The sequence below is a fragment of the Salvia hispanica genome, chromosome 4, assembly GCF_023119035.1.
Source record: "Salvia hispanica cultivar TCC Black 2014 chromosome 4, UniMelb_Shisp_WGS_1.0, whole genome shotgun sequence".
NCBI classification, from domain to species: domain Eukaryota; kingdom Viridiplantae; phylum Streptophyta; class Magnoliopsida; order Lamiales; family Lamiaceae; genus Salvia; species Salvia hispanica.
In genome coordinates, this window is record NC_062968.1 from 56423679 (window position 1) to 56443961 (window position 20283).

Sequence of the window (20283 nt, forward strand, 5' to 3'; positions counted from 1 at the left end):
CTAATATTAGGGTGAACCTGTCCTATAATTACATTCTTATTGTGATTAATATCTATAATTTGGAACAATTGAATTTTTTTGTGAAGTTCGGATTTATTAAACGATATCGGAAAAAATGAAGTTTGAATTTGTTAGCCCACAACGAAAAACTCTCATCACTTATGTATAGTATAATTTTGATGTTTTTCCACTAAAAGACGTCATTTTCTACATGAATAGACGACATCGTCCACATATAATTTTCCGACTACCATGCCATATCAGACACAATTTCACCAACTGAAAATAAATCCAAACTTCACGTCTTTTAAAGTTGGGACACATCATTGACCAAAATTCATGTTTTTTCCGAGAATTTGTTATAGCTTAAGAAAAGAATGAATATCGGTATGTAATACCTTGGCATCCTCCGGGGAGGTAGGCATTGCCCGTGTATCCTTGAAAGCAGCTGCAATAGTATCCATCAACTTCATACATATTACCACAAATACTCCTATCTTTACATGCATAACTAGGATCATTGAGTATCTGCTGACTGCAATTCTTATTCCCAATCCGCCAATCCAGACGCACCACTGGCGCCATTGTCGTCTCCATAAACTCATCAGAGAATGCCTTTGAGTTATTCTGTAGAAACTCCAAGTTATACGAAAATACCGATTGATTTCCACTTCCTAATCTCATCTCCTGGATAAAGGCGTAGCTGCATGGGAAAACCCTACCTTGTACCAGTGCTCCACTTAGGTCAGTTAATTGTGCTCTTAGGAAACTGCTGCCTGCCGGGAAAAAAGTTCATTTAGTCTATAAACCTCGTATCTCGTGTTACAGTTACACGACTGATGTGGAACAAGTTTTTCTACACTAGAGTCAGTAATTTCCATTTTGTATGTTTTAATTAACTTAATTATTTTTATCTCGTTTATCACTTTTCTATACCTTGGTTTGATTTTTTAATCATCAACTTGTGCATAGTTATTTTTTAAAAATATTTAATTTGACTTTTATTGTTTAATGGTTCATTATTAGGGATTGATATATTCAAAGATAGAGTATAATAACTTCATTACAGTATTTGATACCAAAAAATAATATTTAAATACTATCTTGGTCCACCATTTAATGAGCCATTTTGCAAAATAATAGTGACTCTTTCCTTACCAAATAAATAAATAAAGGTTTTATTTAAAAACAAATGAAAAACTTAAATTCATTTTGTAATTTTAATATTACCTCTCCCTCTCCTTTCTAGTTGGTGCTAAATATATAAAGGATAAGTTGTAGTTTTGCTCAAATCTTGATATGTCTTGCAACTTTGATAATCAACACATCATTAATTTTTAACATTTTTTCTCGATTTTACCACAGGTCTAATTTGAGTAAAATTGTATCTAATGTAATATCTGAAAAATTCATCGAGGGCAACAACACACGTGAATTTTATCATTTTTCTCAAAGTGCCACTTTGCAGATAACTCACCTATGCATCAATTTAAAAACATGTGTGCGTCAAATCAACTACGTGTTACAAATATGAAATCAAAATTTTGGTCATGGAAAAATTAGAAGATTGTAAAAATCCATGCTTTTTAGACCGATTTTAAAGTGGCGGCATGAATCTAATACGAATAAAATTTTACTCCCTCCGTCCCCCATTAGGAATAGCACTTTGACCGGACACGGGTTTTAAGAAATGTAAAGAAAAGTTGGTTGAAAAAGTTAGTGGAATGTGAGATTCACTTTTTTATATTGGTTTTGTAATAAAATGTGAGTGAGTAGAATGTGGGACCTACTACTTACTATTTATGGTAAAAGTGAAGCGTTACTCTTAATGGGGGATGGACCAAAATGGAAATTAGTAGTAACTCTTATTCGGAGACGGAGGGAGTATGATTTTTCAGACAATTTGCCCTAATATAAAATTAACGATTACCTCCGGTAACGGGAGCCCGGCAACAGCCATTACCGAGCACCGACCAAAACCCGTTATCCGGGCAATACCCAACGCCGCCGGTGTGATTCCTCTCGCCGCAAAGCGAGGCGCAGCTGCTCCCCACCGAGCTCCCATTCGGCTGCTCATTCCCCAGCACCATATCGTCGCACCCGATGGCGGTCAGCCAGTTCTCCGACGACAGCGTGTACTGAGTCCCCGACAGATTCACAGCCGCACCGTGCGGCTCATTATACCCAGGCAGGCCGTAGCAAGCGGACGCCAAGAAGTTAGGATACTTGACCCGAACATACGTTTCGTTTATTTCGATCACTTCTTTATCAAGAATTGTGATGTACGCTTTTGGAGGATCCGTGGAGGTGGAAGCTATGCAGCTGATGTTGAAGGACGGGTCGAGGGAGCAATCCGGGCCGACTCCGAATGGATATGGGATGGGTAACTTCCCACACCGGTCCGGACATCCGGGTTTGGCGACTGGACCGGGGGAAATGGATGACGGAAGAAGAAGGAAAATTGAGATGATCATGAAGATTGAAAATAGTTGGAAGGCCATAATTGGGAAATTTGTATTATGGAAGTTAGAATGAGGAAATATGTATATATAGAAAGTAAGAATTTTTAAAGAATATGTTGTCATAAGTAACGTGTTAACATTGATTTGGAATTTAGTAATGTACGAAGTTTAGTTATCAAAAATAGTAAAAATTCAATGAGATATTTGATTAGTATTTACATTGAATTTTTACAATTCAAATACAAAAGCGCATTCATCAGTAAGATTTTAAAAAAAAATCTTCGTAGACTTTTAAGATATATAGAAGGATTGTCATTGGTACTAAATTCTTAGGTTAACAAATATCGGTTTAAACTTGCAGTTATATATATAGGTTTGTGTTAAAATGACAATATTTTTTAAAGTGACAACGTGACACCACGTATCCAACAATATTATAAACGCTACACAACAATAGTATAAACACTATACAACAATCTATAAATTGATGTCTAGCGTATTGGATATTGCTGGCCGAGAAAAAATTATTGTCTAATGTATTGGATATTGTTGTCTAGTGTATTGGATATTGTTGGCCGAGAAAATTTACCCTTGAACATTTTTTATGATTGCCACATGGCAGCTGATTATTCGTCCACGTGTACAAATGATTGACTAGGAATTGTAGTATGGTGTTACTTTAAAGGTGTTGTCATTTTAATGCAATTATATATACATATACTTTTTATGTCCCTAAATTGTTCCACTTCTAAAATTAAGATATTTTACCTTTAGTGCATCATCATCATCATGAGTTCATTTATACAAAAATAAGCATGATTCACACATATTTGAACATTTACAATTAAGTGGAGTATAATATATCTACAACAATTGAATCTAACATTTACTATTATATGGAGTCTTATATATGTGGTGAAAATCAAACTGCCAAAGGGCGAATAAATTTTAAATATACTTAGATATAAGCTGAGAATGATTTTATTATTCAAAATTGTGACGAAATCTACCTATTTTTTGCTTGTACTAATTCTTATTCTTCATGTCCAATACTTTTATACCTAGCTTATTGGTTTCTTAAAAAGTCATCCACATTTCTTGAACAGAATAATGACACTTGCACTTAATTTGGTGCCTAGTATAGAAAAAACAAATTGATTAGAATGAAATAAATATTACTCCAATATACTAATATGAATGCGTGACCACTCATCATTTCCCTAATATTAATACAACTAGTAAACGATTATACTAACAAAAAAAACCGTCAAACCATATTTTATGTTATAGCTAGTTTGTAACTGATTCGTCATATGAATTTCTATGTTAGACCTTTTCATTCTCTATTATTTTTTATTAATAAATGAATATAAATATAAAACTTGTATCAGACTCCAAATTAAAAGCAAAAAATTTATATATTAATTACTTTAAATATAGTACCGCATGGAGGTGAAATCATTACCAATAAACAAAGTGAAAAAATATATCAGTATGCAAAGTGGATTAATTGATCACAAAACATCTTATTTTAAAGAGTTTTATAATACTATTTCAATGTAGGCTTATCTACATAAAAAAGTATCAAACATATAAACAAAATTGGCACTACTGAATCAAACGTAACGAGAGACTTTTCAAGTCAACTTATTTTCATATCATATATGTCACTGTAATACATTCTTTATTTTACTATATCCGATTATCGAATACGTCGAAAGCAATCAATAATTAATCAAAACTTTTCTATTGCTTAGTCGATCAACTCTGCTCTATTAGAAGATTGGTAGAGACCGAATATAAACGAACAAAAATTATTGCAAACAATTAGTTTAAGAAAAAAATTGTCGAAATGGGGAATAGAAAATGAAAAAATTAAAAACGACTTACGTATTTTAATTTAGTCTAACTATGATTTGATACCAGTGAGAATCTAGTTACTATTTTAATTATAGTTTCGTTAATAAATTCAACAGGAGACACTATATATATTATATAGATTACTTTAAAAATAATCAAAAGTCATGTTTGGTTGTAGGATTCTAGGAGGGAAAGTAATTTGATTCCCTAATTATTAAAATTCTAATGTTTGTTCGATTTTTAAAGAAATTAGAAAAGTAATCATATTCCTAAAAATGAGAAAAGTTGAGCAAAAAAATAGGATTTTGATTTCCTAGCCTAACCTAGGTATTCTTTTTTCAAATCTGAGGATTTTAATAGAGACGATAAAATATACGCAAAAAAATTTCTCTCTTCTATTCTATTTATTCGCTTCTTTTCTATTCTTCGTACCTTCACTTTTGATTTGAAGTCCAAATTCTTCGATAACAGTAAGATTTTTTTTCTTCTTATCAAGAAATTTATCATTTATTAGTAAAATTTTGAGCTATTCCATAATTTTGAAAAGAGGTAAAAAAGTAAAAAATTTAACATTATTTACAATTATTTCACGTGCTTTGATTTGGTAAAATCGTATTTAATGTAAGCTGAAATTGAATTAATATCTTCATCTAAATTTTCATATTCATACTTTTCATCAATTTAAGTACTCCCTCCGTTCCCTCATAGTTGAGGCGGAACTTTTCAGCATGGAGTTTAAGAAATGAATGTTGAGTGTGTTAAATAAATAGATAAAAAAGTAAGAAAGAGAAAAAGGTAGAGAGAATAAAGTAAAAAGTGAATAAAGTAGAGAGAATAAAGTAAGAGAGAGTAAAGTAAGAGAGGGGAAAAAATTACTATAAATGGAAATGACTCAACTATGAGGGAACTTCTCGAAATGGAAAAATGACTCAACTATGAAGGAACGGAGGGTTTAACAACGCACTTAACAATTAATGTTAAAATTCATAATTTTTGTTGACTTATTTTTAAATTTGCGGGGCATATAATAAGAATTACTGATTTTTTTCATTAATTTGACGAAATAGTAGCAGTAAATTTTTATTCAAATTCTCACACAAAAGTAGACTATTTTCTGTTCGACAGAATGCGTAAAAGAAAGCAATCCTCCGCCAAATCACCCAAAACAACCGCCAACAGTAGCGGCGGCGCCGGTCAGAGTCCATTTCCGGATCATTCTCGGCCGACCCATGAAGAATGCGTTTCCGTAAGAGATGACCTCTTGTCCCTCCACGGATTTCCCCCAGAATTCTTGAAATATCGCAACCAAAGATTGGAAGCAAAATCTCAACTCAAAAAGGCCAAGCCTTTGGAAGATGAGGGAGAAAAGGATGGAATTGAGAGTGTTTTGGATGGTTTAGTGAAAACCATACTTTCCCAAAACACCACTGAGCTTAATTCTGATAGGGCTTTTGCTTCACTCAAGAAAGCTTTCCCCACTTGGCAACATGTATGGTAGTAGTATATTTAAGTATTCAGCTTTTGCCTCAATTTCAGCAATCTGTGTTAATGAAGTTTCTTGTTTGGATTCAGATGTTTCAGATATGTTCTTGATTTTGGTTTGATATGCTTGTGCTGCTATGAGAATGTGAATGAATTTATCTGTACCTTATGATTCTTGGCCGTTTATTTCTTGCATTTTCTTTTTTAAAGCTTTGATTTTTATTCATGGGATTCTATTTCAGTGACTTGAATAGACATACTGCTTACTAATTTGGGATATCCCATCACAGAATATAGTGTTGTTGGAGTCAGCCTCTCAGGCGTTTATGGCCTGAGAATGCAGTTTTTTGTTGCTATATATTAAAAGGACTTAACTAGTTAAGGCACTTTTTTGGATGTGTTTGTATCCTTCCCCTTATGTGTTTGTATCTGTTGGTTCGTTCCAGTTATTGCTACTGTTTTTCTCAGTGCATTTTGCCTGCTTGTTTTAGGTTCTTGAGGCGGAGTCCAAACATGTCGAGGATGCAATAAGGTGTGGAGGTCTTGCTCCGACAAAGTCTTCATGTATAAAGAACTTGTTGAGTGTGTTGCTTGAGAAAAGAGGGAAATTGTGCATGGAGTATTTGCGAGAGATGTCCATTGAGGAGGTCAAGGCGGAGCTTTCTCTTTTGAAAGGAATTGGTCCCAAAACCGTAAGTATTTCCTTTTCCATATTACATGATTTAACTGAGGGCGAATGCACGTATAGGACGTATGACTGCATTAGTGTTGATATGTCTAATATAGAATCATAGGTCCATGATATGTCTCCTTTTGTATGCATTATTTTCTTACAAGAATCAAATCTTATTGAATTATATACTCCCTTCTTTGTAAGATTTGCTTGCGATGTTAACCAAGTAACAAATGTGCCTATTTTAACTTCATTAAAGCTACATTCAAACCTGTTCATGTATTCCCAGAATATCATTTTGAACGTTTATTTATGCTGGTACTCGACTTACTATCAAGTGGCTTGTAAGTGTAAAAGACCATGATGCAAAAATCTGTTATACAGGGAATGAATGATGTGTAATGAATAAGATATGGTCACATCACACGGTTAAATTAAGAGGGTGTGTTGGTAAGCTTATTTTAGACAACTTATATAAGCTCTCATGTGTTAAAAGATGATTCAAGAGTTTATCTGTTTAGGCGTTTATAAGTTGTTGCAGCTGATTTTCACAGCTCTTTAGGAGCTTGTTTTGCCAAACACTTCTCACGAGCTTATAAGTTAAACCAAACACGTTCTAAATAACATTTACCGCGGTACTAATTAATTGGTTATGTTGCTTATTAGTACTCTTAGAAATTCAATTTGTAGATTGTACTGTAATACAATTATCTGAAAATTTTGGCAGGTCTCGTGTGTCCTGCTGTTTAATTTACAACACGACGATTTCCCAGTGGACACACATGTGAGTACTTCATATATATTCCTTTCCCTTCTTTTTTTTTTATAGCTAGAGAATGCTAAAGAGGTGCTGCTACAGATTTTCCAAATAGCTAAGAGAATGGGTTGGGTGCCAGGTGTTGCCGATGTCAAGACCACATATCTCCATCTCAATCAGCGGATTCCACCCGAACTGAAATTTGATCTCAACTGTCTTCTGTATACTCACGGTAAGGCTTGTCGGAGATGCTCTTATAGGAAAGTAGGCAAGAAAAATAAGGAAGCTGAAAACGGAGACTGTCCTTTATTAGCTTACTCTGAGGAATGTAAAATTGAAGATGAAAGTTCAAATTTGATTTAGTCCATGTTGTCTTTGTTCATCAACTGCTAGTTAAGTTATTTCCTCAAGTAATAGTCTTTATTAACTAGTTGTCAACCTTGAATGGAGGGTTACTATCCTGCTGTTTGTTTGTATATTAGATATCAGAATTTCATAGCAGATGCTGATAACATGCCTCTCTCTCTCTCTCTCTCTCTCCCACACGCACATTTTGGATAAAGTAAAGTGCAAAATTCTGTTTTCCTACTGGTATCGTAGGATACCTTGGCCTACTGTTTAGATACCGTATGAACAGGCCCGGGAAACCCCTGTGTGGCTTCTTCAGTTTCTCGATAAAGAGAAATATGGCCAACCTTGGTTCGAATGTATAGAAAAAGAATTTCTCTTCACCAAACATATGGAAGTTCATCTTGAAGAAATAAGGCGTTGATCTAGTGGCCACTGAAGCCACACAGGGCTATTCTCTTTACTAAACATGTGCGGATCCAATCACGATCCTATAATAAGAACAAGATCTTTCTCGATCAATCCACTTGGCCCTCATTCTTTGAGAATCGGAAATTTATTAAGTTTGAATTTGTTCATCTTAATTTCTTTTTCACTCTCTTTTTGTTATAATCATTTATCTTTCCTTATGTCCCATATGTTTGATCCTGTAGAATTTGTCCATGCTAAAACTGTATTCAAATAAGTTAATTAGTGAAGTGTCCTTGTTATAAAAAGTACTTCTATTCTTATCTTTTCTCAATTATTGTCAACTTAGTTATCCAGTTTTACAACTAGCATTACATTTTTTAATAAAGTTGTGGGATTTATGTTTTAGGGAAAGTAACTGCTTTATGACTTTTTCTTATGATCCTTGACTCACCCTGCACATGTGTGAAGGTCCTACAAGTGACAAGTCAAAATCATGTCAATTTTCAGACATTTATAATGATTATGATGTTACATGTGCCAAATAACCTTTGTGATTCGAATGAGAAAATCCCAGGAAAAAAAACAGTAAGAAATGGCTGCCTATGGAGCTCTAGTTTCTGTAATGCAAATTATAGATCAAATCCAAAGTCATCCTCGTCCTCCTATTCCCCTCCACCAAAGACAGGTTGAATCTCTCACTGCAACAATTCATTCCTTGCAAGCTTTTCTTGAAGGCTATTCTTCCCGTGGTGGCTACACCCAAGAAGAAGACTTATGGGAGAGTCGCATAGCAGAAGCAGCTTACGCTGCTGAAGATGTGATCGAGTCCTATATTGTGGATCAAATTCTTGCTCGATCTACAAACCATAGCTCCACTGAGTTCCATCAAGGTCTTGTTGAATTTTCATATAAGAATTTTACTTTAGTGGACACTATATCTCTCTCTTGTTCACACACACACACAAGTTAGGATGAACTGAAGTGACATATTATCATCTATAGCATTATCAGTCACTTTTGCTTGTTTCTTTTTGAATTGATAACAGGTCTGCAAAGTGTGATGGAAGAAATGGATTCGATCAAGATGGAGGTAATGGAGATTAAAAAGATGAGAGTTAAGGTTCATCTCCACTTCATAAAGTCCCCGGCTAATGTTAGCTTGCCTAGGTCTACGCAGAAGGTCACCATGGTTGGTTTTGATGATTCTTTTTATCAAATGCTGGAGAAGATCATTAGAGGTCGGCTTGATCGCCAAATTATCCCGATCACTGGGATGGGCGGGATAGGCAAGACCACTCTTGCTCGAAATATCTATGTAAGTCCGCTTATCAAAGATCATTTTGATGTCTGTGGGTGGTCTACAATTTCTCAAGAGTATAATGCACGAGAAATTCTCAGAAAAACTCTTGATCAAGTAGATAAGGACGGCAAGGGGAATAGGGGAAATTTGAGAGAAGATGAATTAGGAGAACAGTTGTACAAATATTTAATAGGAAGGAGGTATTTTGTTGTGATGGATGATATGTGGAACATTGAGGCATGGGATAGAGTTAGGAGGTTCTTCCCGGATAATCAAAATGGGAGCCGAATAGTAGTGACTACAAGGCTATCGAACTTGGCTTCTGAGCTTAATTACTCGAACGGTCTTGATATGCAATTTTTGGACCAGGCAACGAGTTGGAACCTATTCTCCAAAATTGTGTTTGGCAAAGAAAATTGTCCACTCGAGTTAGAGAATGTTGGAAAGAAGATTGTGAGAGGTTGTAGAGGCCTTCCACTATCGATTGTTGTGATTGGGGGATTCTTATCAAAGTCTGAACGAACACAAGAAAACTGGGGTTTTATTGAAGAAAATTTAAGTTCAATTGTGAACTTGGAGGACGATGAAACTTGCTTGCAGATTTTATACACGAGTTATAATAATTTGCCGGTTTATATAAAACCTTGTTTTCTTTATATGGGAGTTTTTCCTGAAGATATGGAGATTCAAGTCAGTTTAATCATCCCATTATGGGTTGCTGAGGGATTTTTACAACCAATTCATGGGAAAAGTTTGGAAGAGTCAGCGGAAGACTATATAGAGGAACTTGTTGATCGAAATCTCCTTTTAGTCATAAATCGCAACCATTATGGAAAACTAAAATCATTCAAAATCCATGATTTGTTGAGGGACGTGTGCTTGAGAGAAGCTCGAAAATTAAAGTTTCTATATGTGTTGGAAGAGCAAAGCGTTCCACAAGGTATAAATTCTCAACGTCGTATTGGAAGCTCGTTTGTGGCATATCCAACTCCACAACTTCTTCAATCTCTGGACCCTTCCACATCACGTGTTCGTTCTTGGATAGGGCAATTTCCCAAGACTTTATCGAATAATTTTCGATTGCTGAGGGTATGTCTTTCTGATGCAATCTTTGCAGAAAAGGGAAGTGAAAATGAAGATGGGTTTTTACTTCGGCTGGTTAACTTGCGGTTTTATCCTGTCGCTGGTAAGGACCATCCGTTCATAAAGATTCCTCGTTCGGTTCATTTTCTCTGGAATTTGCAGACGGTACTTTTGGTCAAAGTTGGCCATGATTTCGTTTTCGAGATTTGGAAGATGCCGCAGCTTAGGCATGTCATGAGCAATCCAAAAAAGCGTAAAGGTGCCTATTATGTCCCCGACCCTCTCAGTCGCGAAGATATGGTGTTGGAAAACCTACAGACGCTTTTGGTAGTAAGCAATCTCAAGTTCGGTGAGGGATTGCTTAGACGAATCCCCAACATTAAAGCGCTCAAGTTATATTACGACGAAAACTTGTTAAGTGGAGGAGATGACTACTGCCTCAACAATCTCTACCGTCTCCAAAAACTCGAGTCTCTTCGCCTTAATTGTTCCGAAGAACACACACTTGTCGGTTTGGTGCGACAAGTGAGCTTCCCGAATTCCCTCAAGAAGTTGACATTGACAAACACCAAGCTCCCGTGGGAAGATATGAAGACGAAGATAGGTTCGTTGCCCCTTCTTCAGATTCTCAGACTGAAAGATTATTCCTTCGTTGGATCTGAGTGGGAAACATTTGAAGACCAATTCTCTAGGCTCAAGTACTTGCTGATTGAAAGTTGTGATCTAGAGTGTTGGATCACAGACAACACCCACTTCCCACGCCTCGTGCACCTTGTTCTCTGCGATTTATCGTTGTTGAAGGAGATTCCTTCGAGCATCGGAGATATACCAACGCTTCAATCTATAAAGTTGGATAGCTGCAGTGATTCTGTCGTGGATTCGGCTCGAAGAATACGAGAGGAGCAAGAGGAACTCGGCAATGAATTCCTTCAACTTCTTATCTACTAAGTATGTCAGTTAAGAGCTCAACTCTTCCTGCCTCTACTTTGTTAAGAGGGTATGCATTTAAGCTCTTGTTAAGAAAAGATATCAAAAGAAAATGGCAAAATAAGAAAGATGGCGCGAATAATACGTGGTTCGATCAAGATTGATCTACGTCTACCGAGAAAATACTAATTAATCCCTCCACGAAAAAATCATCTTGATTTCCTTCTACGACTGATCAAATAAAATGTGTTCAGTTCATCTCATTATAAGCGATTCATATTCTTTTTAGGGTCGTATCGTCTAAAATGAGTAATATTACTTTTCTTTCTATGAATGCCTACATAAAATTCGATCTTACAACCAATTGATGACGAAATTATCATTTTTATTTCGGTTTGGTGTAATAAGGAGGATTCAACACGTGCACCATTTTCCATGTGCATGAAATTATTGGAATTCAAGACAATTAAATTGGGCCTACTCATCAATGAAATCATTAATTCATAAGTGGTGGGTTAGATTTTCGAATTCAGAAGGACATGGCCCAGCCACAGCCCCAGTGCTATTAAATGACAATCCTAGTGTAAAAAGTTTGTAGTACTTTTTTTTTATTTTATATGCATTTATTTACTTTTAATTTAATTTATTTCAATTTATTAATATTTATTCATTCTAATTGTAATTCAATTGGAATGGATGGATGTATATGAGTGTGCTCCCTACACAATATGTATGTGAAGCTTTCACTTAACAATGTGTCATGATAAGTTGAGGCAACAAATAAAAGAGCAATTTTGTCTAGACTAAAATAGTAGCTACCATTTTAAAATTATAAAATAGTTGTAAAAAAGGAGCTGATTGCATGTAAATCACAAGATTCAGTTAAATTCTTAGTTTATTTTATATTTGAATGACCGAAGTTTAAAAATTCACATGTCTCAAGATGATTAATTTTCCAAACAAATGTGATTGAGTTCGTGTGTAACGTGTAAAATTTTTTAGATTTGCATGAATATTGGCACACATTTATATTATAAATATTAAATTTGGTAGAATGGACAGTTGAAATTTTGAGACTACATAATTTTATCATTCAAAGTTTGAAAGCGGACAAACAAATCAAATAAGTGCAAAAACATTTCCAATAATAAATACTACTTCTCTCCTAACTAACTATAGAAAGATACTCAATGAATCGAATTTAGTTATCAATATAACACGTTAAACTTGAAAATACATTAAATTAGTGGCTTCGAACTATATACAATTAAGTATAGTATACTAATAACTACTGGACTCTTTTAGGATGTTTGAAAATGAAAATAAACTAGTCTAGTAGTAGTACTTTAATAAGTCGAAATGAATTTATTTTTATATTTTTGTCTTTTTATTTTTAACGATATGGGAATGTAGTTGTCTGAAAGTGGAAAAATTAGGTGGGCGCACATGGGATGGCTACTGACAGTACTGTCCAACATTTACAGTTCAGTTTCAATGAAGGAATACAATGAAGAATAATAGACTCATCTGCAAAATTACAAAATTAAGAAATTTATTACTAGTAAAGTGTATTAGGGTTATCTAGTTATCACAATTAGAGCACCCGGAACGCAGCCGGTTATGATAATTAGAACATCCAAAACGCAGCCTCAAAAACGATATGTAGAATCCGCGGCGAGCACCCCAAGTATGGTCTGGCAGCAAAAATGCGTGTGTGTCTCCCTCGATCACAATAGCAATGGCGGATGCAGAAAAAAAATATTGGTAGTAACTTATTAAGACTATTATCTTTATTTGTGTCAATTTAGTAAGAGTTGAATGGTTTAAGAAAATTTCAATAAAAATCACAATAGAAAATATTGTGCAAGGGGTTTAAGGCTTACGCCCTTATAAGGTGTGCTCGCCCTTGTAGATGCGCATGTCGACCAGTAAGGTAGTTCGAATAGTTTTTTTGTTATTTCTCCTTACAGTGGATGAATAATTATGTAATTTTTTCTGATTGTCAAAATTTTCAATTTTTATTTCAAATATATAGTAATTTTTTAAATTTTATTTATTTATTTCAAATTTAAAAATAACAAATGAAATTAAGAAATAAATAAAAAATAAATGATGGAAGTACAGATTGTAAAGATTTGGCTTTACATCTATTTGAGAAAATATGCCTGACACGTAAAAGTAAAAAAATTATTGCATTTTTGAGGTGAATTGAGATCGGTGAGTGAAACCAAAATGCTACATAGAAAAAAATCTAGGATTCCTAGAGTGTGAAACGAGAAAGTAATAAAGACAAATTCGCAATGGGCCATGTATAAAAATTCCCTAGATTAATATTTTTAATTTATTTAATATAGTGGGGGCGATATTTGTGGCAAATATTTATTTCGAGTTCGAGATAACATCTGAAAATATTAATATATACACTGAGGTTTGTCCACACAAATAGAGCAAAAATTTACTAGTGAATGTGTATTACTTATAATAACACTATATAAGGGTAGGTGAGGTGTAGCAATAGCATAGAAGGCTAATAATAATATACATAGAAATGTAATTTTATAGTACATTTTATATGAAAATTATTTATAATGAACATTGCTAGTATTATTTAATAACTACTTCAATTTTTTGTACTAATAAATTTAACATTTCGTGATGCTAACTACTTTATTTGTCTCATTTTGCTATATAAAGAAATGGAGAAATGAAGTATTATTTCTTAAATAATATTTTCTGATTGCATTTATTTATATTTTTTAAAATTTGTGTCAATCTCAAGTGAGACACCGACGACTAATGTTTTTCAATAAAAGGAAATAGGTGTTACTATCATTTCGTATTGCGAAAGCAAAGTTAAAAGTTTCCAATGTTGAGGAGTCCATGAAATTGTTGCTAAATCTTGTTGTCATGTTGTTATCATTTATGCTTTATGCCACTATCTTCTTTTTACACTTTTCAAATTTTATTTTATTTTATTTTTTGTGGAAGCCAAAGTCAATAACTTGAGTGCTATTTCTTCATAGCATATGATATGTTGATGGTTGTAGGATATAATTAAAGTAACAAAAATAATGAAAGTGTAGTTGTTTTTTTCTTGGAAAATTGGGTATTTTGAAACCAATAATGAGTACTTTAGCAAATTCTCAAAGCTATTATATGGAGTATTATTTCAATTCATAGTTAATAGGACTCTTATGAGTTATGATCATACTCATAGAAAATGTCCATTGAAAGTATTATTTTTTCTATAATATTCTCTCTCAACATAATAAACTAAAATAATACTGTATGAAATGTCGTATTTAAGTGGGACGGAGGGAGTAATAAATTCTTGATTTATGTATTCTTTTATGATATTAGTAAGTATTTAACCTTAAAAGTTAAAACTATATATGAATTGAGATTCTTCAAAACTATATACAAGTGAAAACTTGTTGTAGAAGCATGTCTACACATGCATATCATTATGAGACTAGGTGGAGCTAATTATATACTCCATTAGTAGTCATTATTATTCCTTTATAATTTATTTTACACATTCTTGAATTATTCACCTTCTCAAAGGTGAAATGAATGACGGTGAAGAATATGCCACGTCAAAATTGAAGATTCATGAGTCATAACAAATACATGTGTTCTGTTAATTAGTGATGTACTACTACTATATATGAAGAGAAAAAAGATGATAACATTAATTCTATAAGTGAAAAGTATCCAAAATTATTATTGTACTTCATTTATTAGAGGCGAATCTTCTCTCAATTGTCCTAGTAGTTGGGGAATAAGAAGAAGATACTATCATTAGAAGAAGAAAATTACGATCATGTTTACATAATTAATTAATTAACTAATACTAGTACTTACCAGTTTAACAAAATTAAACTTCTGTAAAATGACTAAATGAATCCTTTAGATTGCATTTATAAAATATAGATTAAATTTTCAGATAAAAAATTGCTCATTTGTGGATAAAGAAATTATAATGGATATATACTACTACTAATTGATAACATTAAAAACATAGACCAAGAGGGATATTTAGTTTTATTATATGCATAATGCCATCCATACTAAATAAGTAAATATATAATCATCATTAAATTAAGTACTGTGTATATAATGTATATAAGAGAGAGAGATTGATGAAATATTAGTACTGTTTTTAGTCTTGAATTATTACAAAATAGTATTCCTCCACTTGTGTGTGTGTGAGTGATAGGAAGATGATTATATGTAAGGGGCATGTTAGAGTGCCACCACTCCTTAAAATAACATCATATCACTATTTCTAGTCAATCATTTGTACATGTGGACGAATAATAAGCTGCTATGTTGTAAAAAAAAATTTGGAAAAAGACGGGCAGCAATGTGCTGATCTTTATACAGCAATTTTTCTTGAACAGCAATATCCGACACACTATACAAGCAATCTATAGATTGCTGTGTAGTGTTTATAATATTGCTGTGTAGCGTTTATAATATTGCTGTATAAGCGGTGTCACGGTGTCATTTTAAGAGGGGTTGTCATTTTAACACAAACACAAACATTATATACAATCCATTATGTATTAACTAAAATTTGTTATCTCGAACCATTATTTTTGTATATATTACTCCCTATTAATGTTATAATATAGGTTTGCGGAATTGAAATCGGATAAGGAAAATGAGGTGTGATTCCGCATTATTGTACACGAAGTCGTAGAATATAGTTGTAATTTGACAATACTACATTCGTATTAAGCAATGTCCAATCAATAGTTCATAAGCTTAAACATTTGCATGATTGAACTGTCCCAATCAATTGTCACGCAAACTACTTAATTATATTAATTTCAATATATTAATACTATTTTCTGACATTTTAGCCGATCAACGTCGTTTGATACTATGCCCAAAGTCCAATTCAGACAATGACCTCTTCATCCAATAATGTTGCACAATAGTATCGAAAAATCTCTCACCTTTATTTTATCTCTCTCTTTTTTATTGGAAATAAAATAAATTTAAAGAGTCGTGCCACGAAATATTCAGATCCGAGATCTTTAGTTTCAGACATTATCTTTCTACTGTTTAGCCACTCATAAACACCCTTTCACCTTATCCTTAATAAAAAAAGTAGGAGTCAAAGTAGGAAATTCGTGATTTTTCATATTGTGTGGATAAGCTTACGTAAACCCGTCAATTTATAATCATCCAATTCGATATTTTATTTTCAGCATTAGGTGTTGAGGAGGAATGAGAATGGAATAAGACCAATTCACACAGTATAATACTCTCTTCGTTCCATAGTAATAGAGTCATGTTATCATTTTAGTCCGTTCTATAATAGTTGAGTCATTTCTTCTTCTTTTTTTGCAGTAGTAAAAATCAACACATTTCTTCTCACTTAATTTATTCTCTCTTCGTCTTTTTATCTTTTTTATCCCTACTTTATTCTTCTTTATTTAACTCACTTAACATAATTTTTCTTAAATAGACTGAAAAAAAACGCCTAACATATTGGAATATAGTTTTGCTCCTAATATATTTTTAATATTCTTTCTTTTTTACCACTTTGCTCTTTAATGTTGACATAATATCAAATACCCTTAAGTTAATAAATCATAGTCAATGATCAAGTTGAACTCAGCCAACTAGCATATAATTCAATATCCAATAACAAGCATGCTAAGTTTAATTTTTAAAAATGACAATTAATTTTAAACAGTCGGTTTTGCTTAAAAGAAAAGCGCAGATAAAATGTCAAAATATAACTTTTGTAGAAGTTCAAAACTTCAAATGGTGGGCCCTTCAGATGACTGCAAATCTAACACCATTTATGATTATGACTCAAATGTTATAAACATCATTAAAATATTTATTAAAATTAAATAAGCCAAATTAATTTATATGCCTGTTGAATTTTGTTTTATGGTCTATTCAAATGTACAGCTTTTAATACTGATTTCTTTTGTTTGGGCATTTTTGTTTTATGAATTGAGGCAACTTTGTTCAGACAATCATAGAAAATCAGTGTTTAAAATACTTTAGCAATTAAACAAAAAAAAAACCCTACACGTGCGGTCGGGCTTTATTCTCCTTTTATTTTTAATTTATTTTTATTAATTAAATTAAGAATAAATGCACCATATTTTCTGATGTATACTTATAATTTTTGTCATTTTTCAAATACTACTAAAATACAAAATACGTTAAATTTGCGAATGTCGGCGGACTCAATCTATGTTATAAATTTCTCAAGGGAGTCAACGTCAATTACGGAATTCACTCAATTCAGCATCTTTTTTAGCCAGCATTTAACAACTTCATTTTGGCTTCTTTAATTTTTTTGCTTTTTTACCCCATATTATTATTTTATTGAATAACGCCAAGCTATACATATTTTTTTTTGTAAAATACATTTACAAAAATTACTAAGTATATTCGTCTCATATTAATTGATGCATTTCTTTCAAATGCATAATTTAAAATTTAATATTTAAATTGGAGAAAAAATAAAATATGAAAGAGAATAAAATACTCCACTATCCGTCCTAAGCTACCTGCACTTTTCTCAGTTTCGATCCGTCCTGAACTACTTGCAATAAATCTATTTTTAGTAAGAATTAGATCATTTTATTAAAATATTAGTTAATTAAGTGTTTATTTATTACTTTTTTATTATTATTATTATAATTAAAATATTAATTATTCAAATTTTATTTTACGGATTATTTTTCCTTTTACTTGTGGGATTTACACATGAATGCAAAAACTTTAATTTTACTATTTCGGCCGCTTTTTGAAGAGGAATATTTTCACTCTGCCGACAAAATCCAGTTTGGGTAAAATGAGGCTACAAACATGGGTGAAACACAATACGGTCGCCGCGACCCAACACGTGTCTGGTGCTCTGCTCTACCTTACGGCGTGCGTTTGTGGTTACAATGTACACACCCTCTCAACTGTGGGGCCCGCGCTTCGTGTGGTGACTGGCTGTAAATTAGCATCCAATCATTTCTAGGTGAATCCATATTACTACTATTTTAGTTCGATATTAATTGTCACATTTTTTTATCGAAATGTGTTTTAAGAAATATAATGTGGCAGTGTTTTAAATTTTAAGAAATATGATGAAAAATGAGTTGAAGGAATTAGTAACATATGAATCCTGTTTTCATATATTTTTCTGTATCTCATTAGTTGACACATTTTTAATTGGCATGAGATTTCAAAAATATAGTACTAGAAAGTTTATAGTCAGGGGAAGGTGGGTCCAACTTTTATATCAATAAAATGTGAGTGAAATTAGTTTGTGGAATGTCTAGTCCATCACTAAAAGTAGCCGAAAAAGAAAAATAGTGTCAATTAATGAAGGACAGACGGAATATTAATTTTATAATAAAATATGAGTGTGAATGACTTAGAAGAATGTGAGGTCCATTAATAAAGTAAGTACGAAGTGCCAAAAAATAAATGTGACAAGTATTGGCGGACGGACAAAAAAGTAAACCAGTGACAAATATATTACTCCATACATCCCATATAGGAGTCACATTTATTGTGGATACGGATTTAAAAAAAATGTTAAGAATAATGGGTTGGAAAAGTTTGTGGAATATGTGGTTCACTTTTATATACTTATTGGTTTTATAATAGAATATGGGTGAAGTGAGTTAATGGAACGTAAGACTTACTTACTATTTATGAAAAAATAAAATGTGACTCTTAATGGAATGAAACGATATAACAAAATGTGACTTTTATTGTGTAAAATTATGGAGTATAATTAGTAAACTAATACTATTTGTGACTAGTAACCCATTTTGAGTTGTGTTAAGTTGAGGAAAAAAATATTCTTTCTTATTTTATAGAGTATATTTTTTTTCTTGTAACTTTATTACTACGTACTATTTATTTAATTTATTTAATATCGATATTTATTTATCTTTGCTGTCCATCTTAAATTGGAGAAAATTTAATTTAATTAATAGTGTGTAAGAAGTATGATCATTAATAAGATTCATCTCTGTGTTCATTAAATATTCTGTCACTTACTTGTTTCGAGAATTTAATAAAACAAAAACGCAACGCGTATGATGTGTTTCAGGACAAAAAAGGTGTAGTATTTTTTTTTCTCATATTAAGTCAAATGTTTATAGTCAAATATTTCATATGTTTTCTTAAATGATTTCATATTCTAATAATCCCATATTATCATCCAATTAATACCCTCTCCCTCCACTGCAAGTGATCAGTTTCTTTTTGATCATTATTTTGCGAAAATAATAGTAATAAATAGTTAAAGTTAAGTCAAAATAAAATAAGAGAAAAAATAATACTCCCTTCATCCCACTTTAAGAGTCTCATTTGGATTCAGCACGGATTTTAAGAAAGATAATGAAATGTAAATCCTATTTTTATATATTAGTTTTATAATAAAATGTGAGTAAGAAAAAGTTAGTGGAATGTGAGGCCTATTACCATTTATGAAATATTTTAACCGAGACTTCTAAAGTAGGACATCCAAAAATAGTAAACTGTGACTCCTAAAGTGGACGAAGCCACGGAGGGAATATAGAAGAACTTTAATTTACATTATTCTCTCTCTTAATTTACTTTTGCTTCACTTTGACTAGTTATTATTATCATTTTTGTATAACAACATTCGTAAAGACGGTGCTAACTTGTAATGAAATAGAGAGAGTACTAATTACCCAATAAAATTAAGTGTGTACTATTAAATAGTTGACTCTGGTGAATTTAATTTGCAATAGAAGAATATTGTCTACTTTACGAAATCAAGTGAGATACATTATAAATTTGTAGATAAGGAGAAAACTTTTATAAATATTGCATGTATAAATTTTTACAAAAATAGTTTTGTAATGTATGCTCAAACAATATACTTATTAACATATATTGACCTATATTATTACCTTAGAAAAAATAGTAGAGCTTTTAATATATAAAATTGGAGTACAAATTTTGTAGGAGT

The 20283-nt window shown here is 32.4% G+C and overlaps 2 protein-coding genes across 4 annotated transcripts; one reads left to right on the forward strand and one right to left on the reverse strand.

Annotated features, from left to right (window-relative positions):
* Positions 1 to 1919: 1919 nt before the first annotated feature.
* Positions 1920 to 2501, reverse strand: LOC125221490 (wall-associated receptor kinase 4-like). The gene has a single exon (XM_048123610.1). It carries the CDS (start codon positions 2499 to 2501, stop codon positions 1920 to 1922), a length of 582 nt encoding a protein of 193 aa, XP_047979567.1.
* Positions 2502 to 5395: 2894 nt separating this feature from the next.
* On the forward strand, positions 5396 to 11385 carry LOC125224454 (putative late blight resistance protein homolog R1A-3). Of its 3 annotated transcripts, none has more exons than XM_048127854.1 (6): positions 5396 to 5811; positions 6296 to 6496; positions 7205 to 7261; positions 7337 to 7466; positions 8716 to 8883; positions 9040 to 11385. In XM_048127854.1, the coding sequence occupies exons 1-6, from the start codon at positions 5449 to 5451 to the stop codon at positions 11322 to 11324; spliced, it is 3204 nt and encodes a 1067-aa protein (XP_047983811.1). In that variant the 5' UTR covers positions 5396 to 5448; the 3' UTR covers positions 11325 to 11385. The 3 variants fall into 3 exon arrangements, with proteins under 3 accessions (XP_047983811.1, XP_047983812.1, XP_047983813.1); XM_048127855.1 differs by having other exon boundaries at positions 8728 to 8883; XM_048127856.1 differs by having other exon boundaries at positions 5722 to 5816.
* The last annotated feature ends 8898 nt before the right edge of the window (positions 11386 to 20283 follow it).

Bases quoted from the DNA above. Each gene is read 5' to 3' on its own strand.
- LOC125221490 (XM_048123610.1), bottom strand. From the start codon at position 2,501: ATGGCCTTCCAACTATTTTCAATCTTCATGATCATCTCAATTTTCCTT.
- LOC125224454 (XM_048127854.1), top strand. From the start codon at position 5,449: ATGCGTAAAAGAAAGCAATCCTCCGCCAAATCACCCAAAACAACCGCC. The intron at 6,497-7,204 runs GTAAGTATTTCC...AAATTTTGGCAG, and splicing joins AAGGAATTGGTCCCAAAACC to GTCTCGTGTGTCCTGCTGTT. The intron at 7,467-8,715 runs GTAAGGCTTGTC...ATTCCTTGCAAG, and splicing joins CTGTCTTCTGTATACTCACG to CTTTTCTTGAAGGCTATTCT.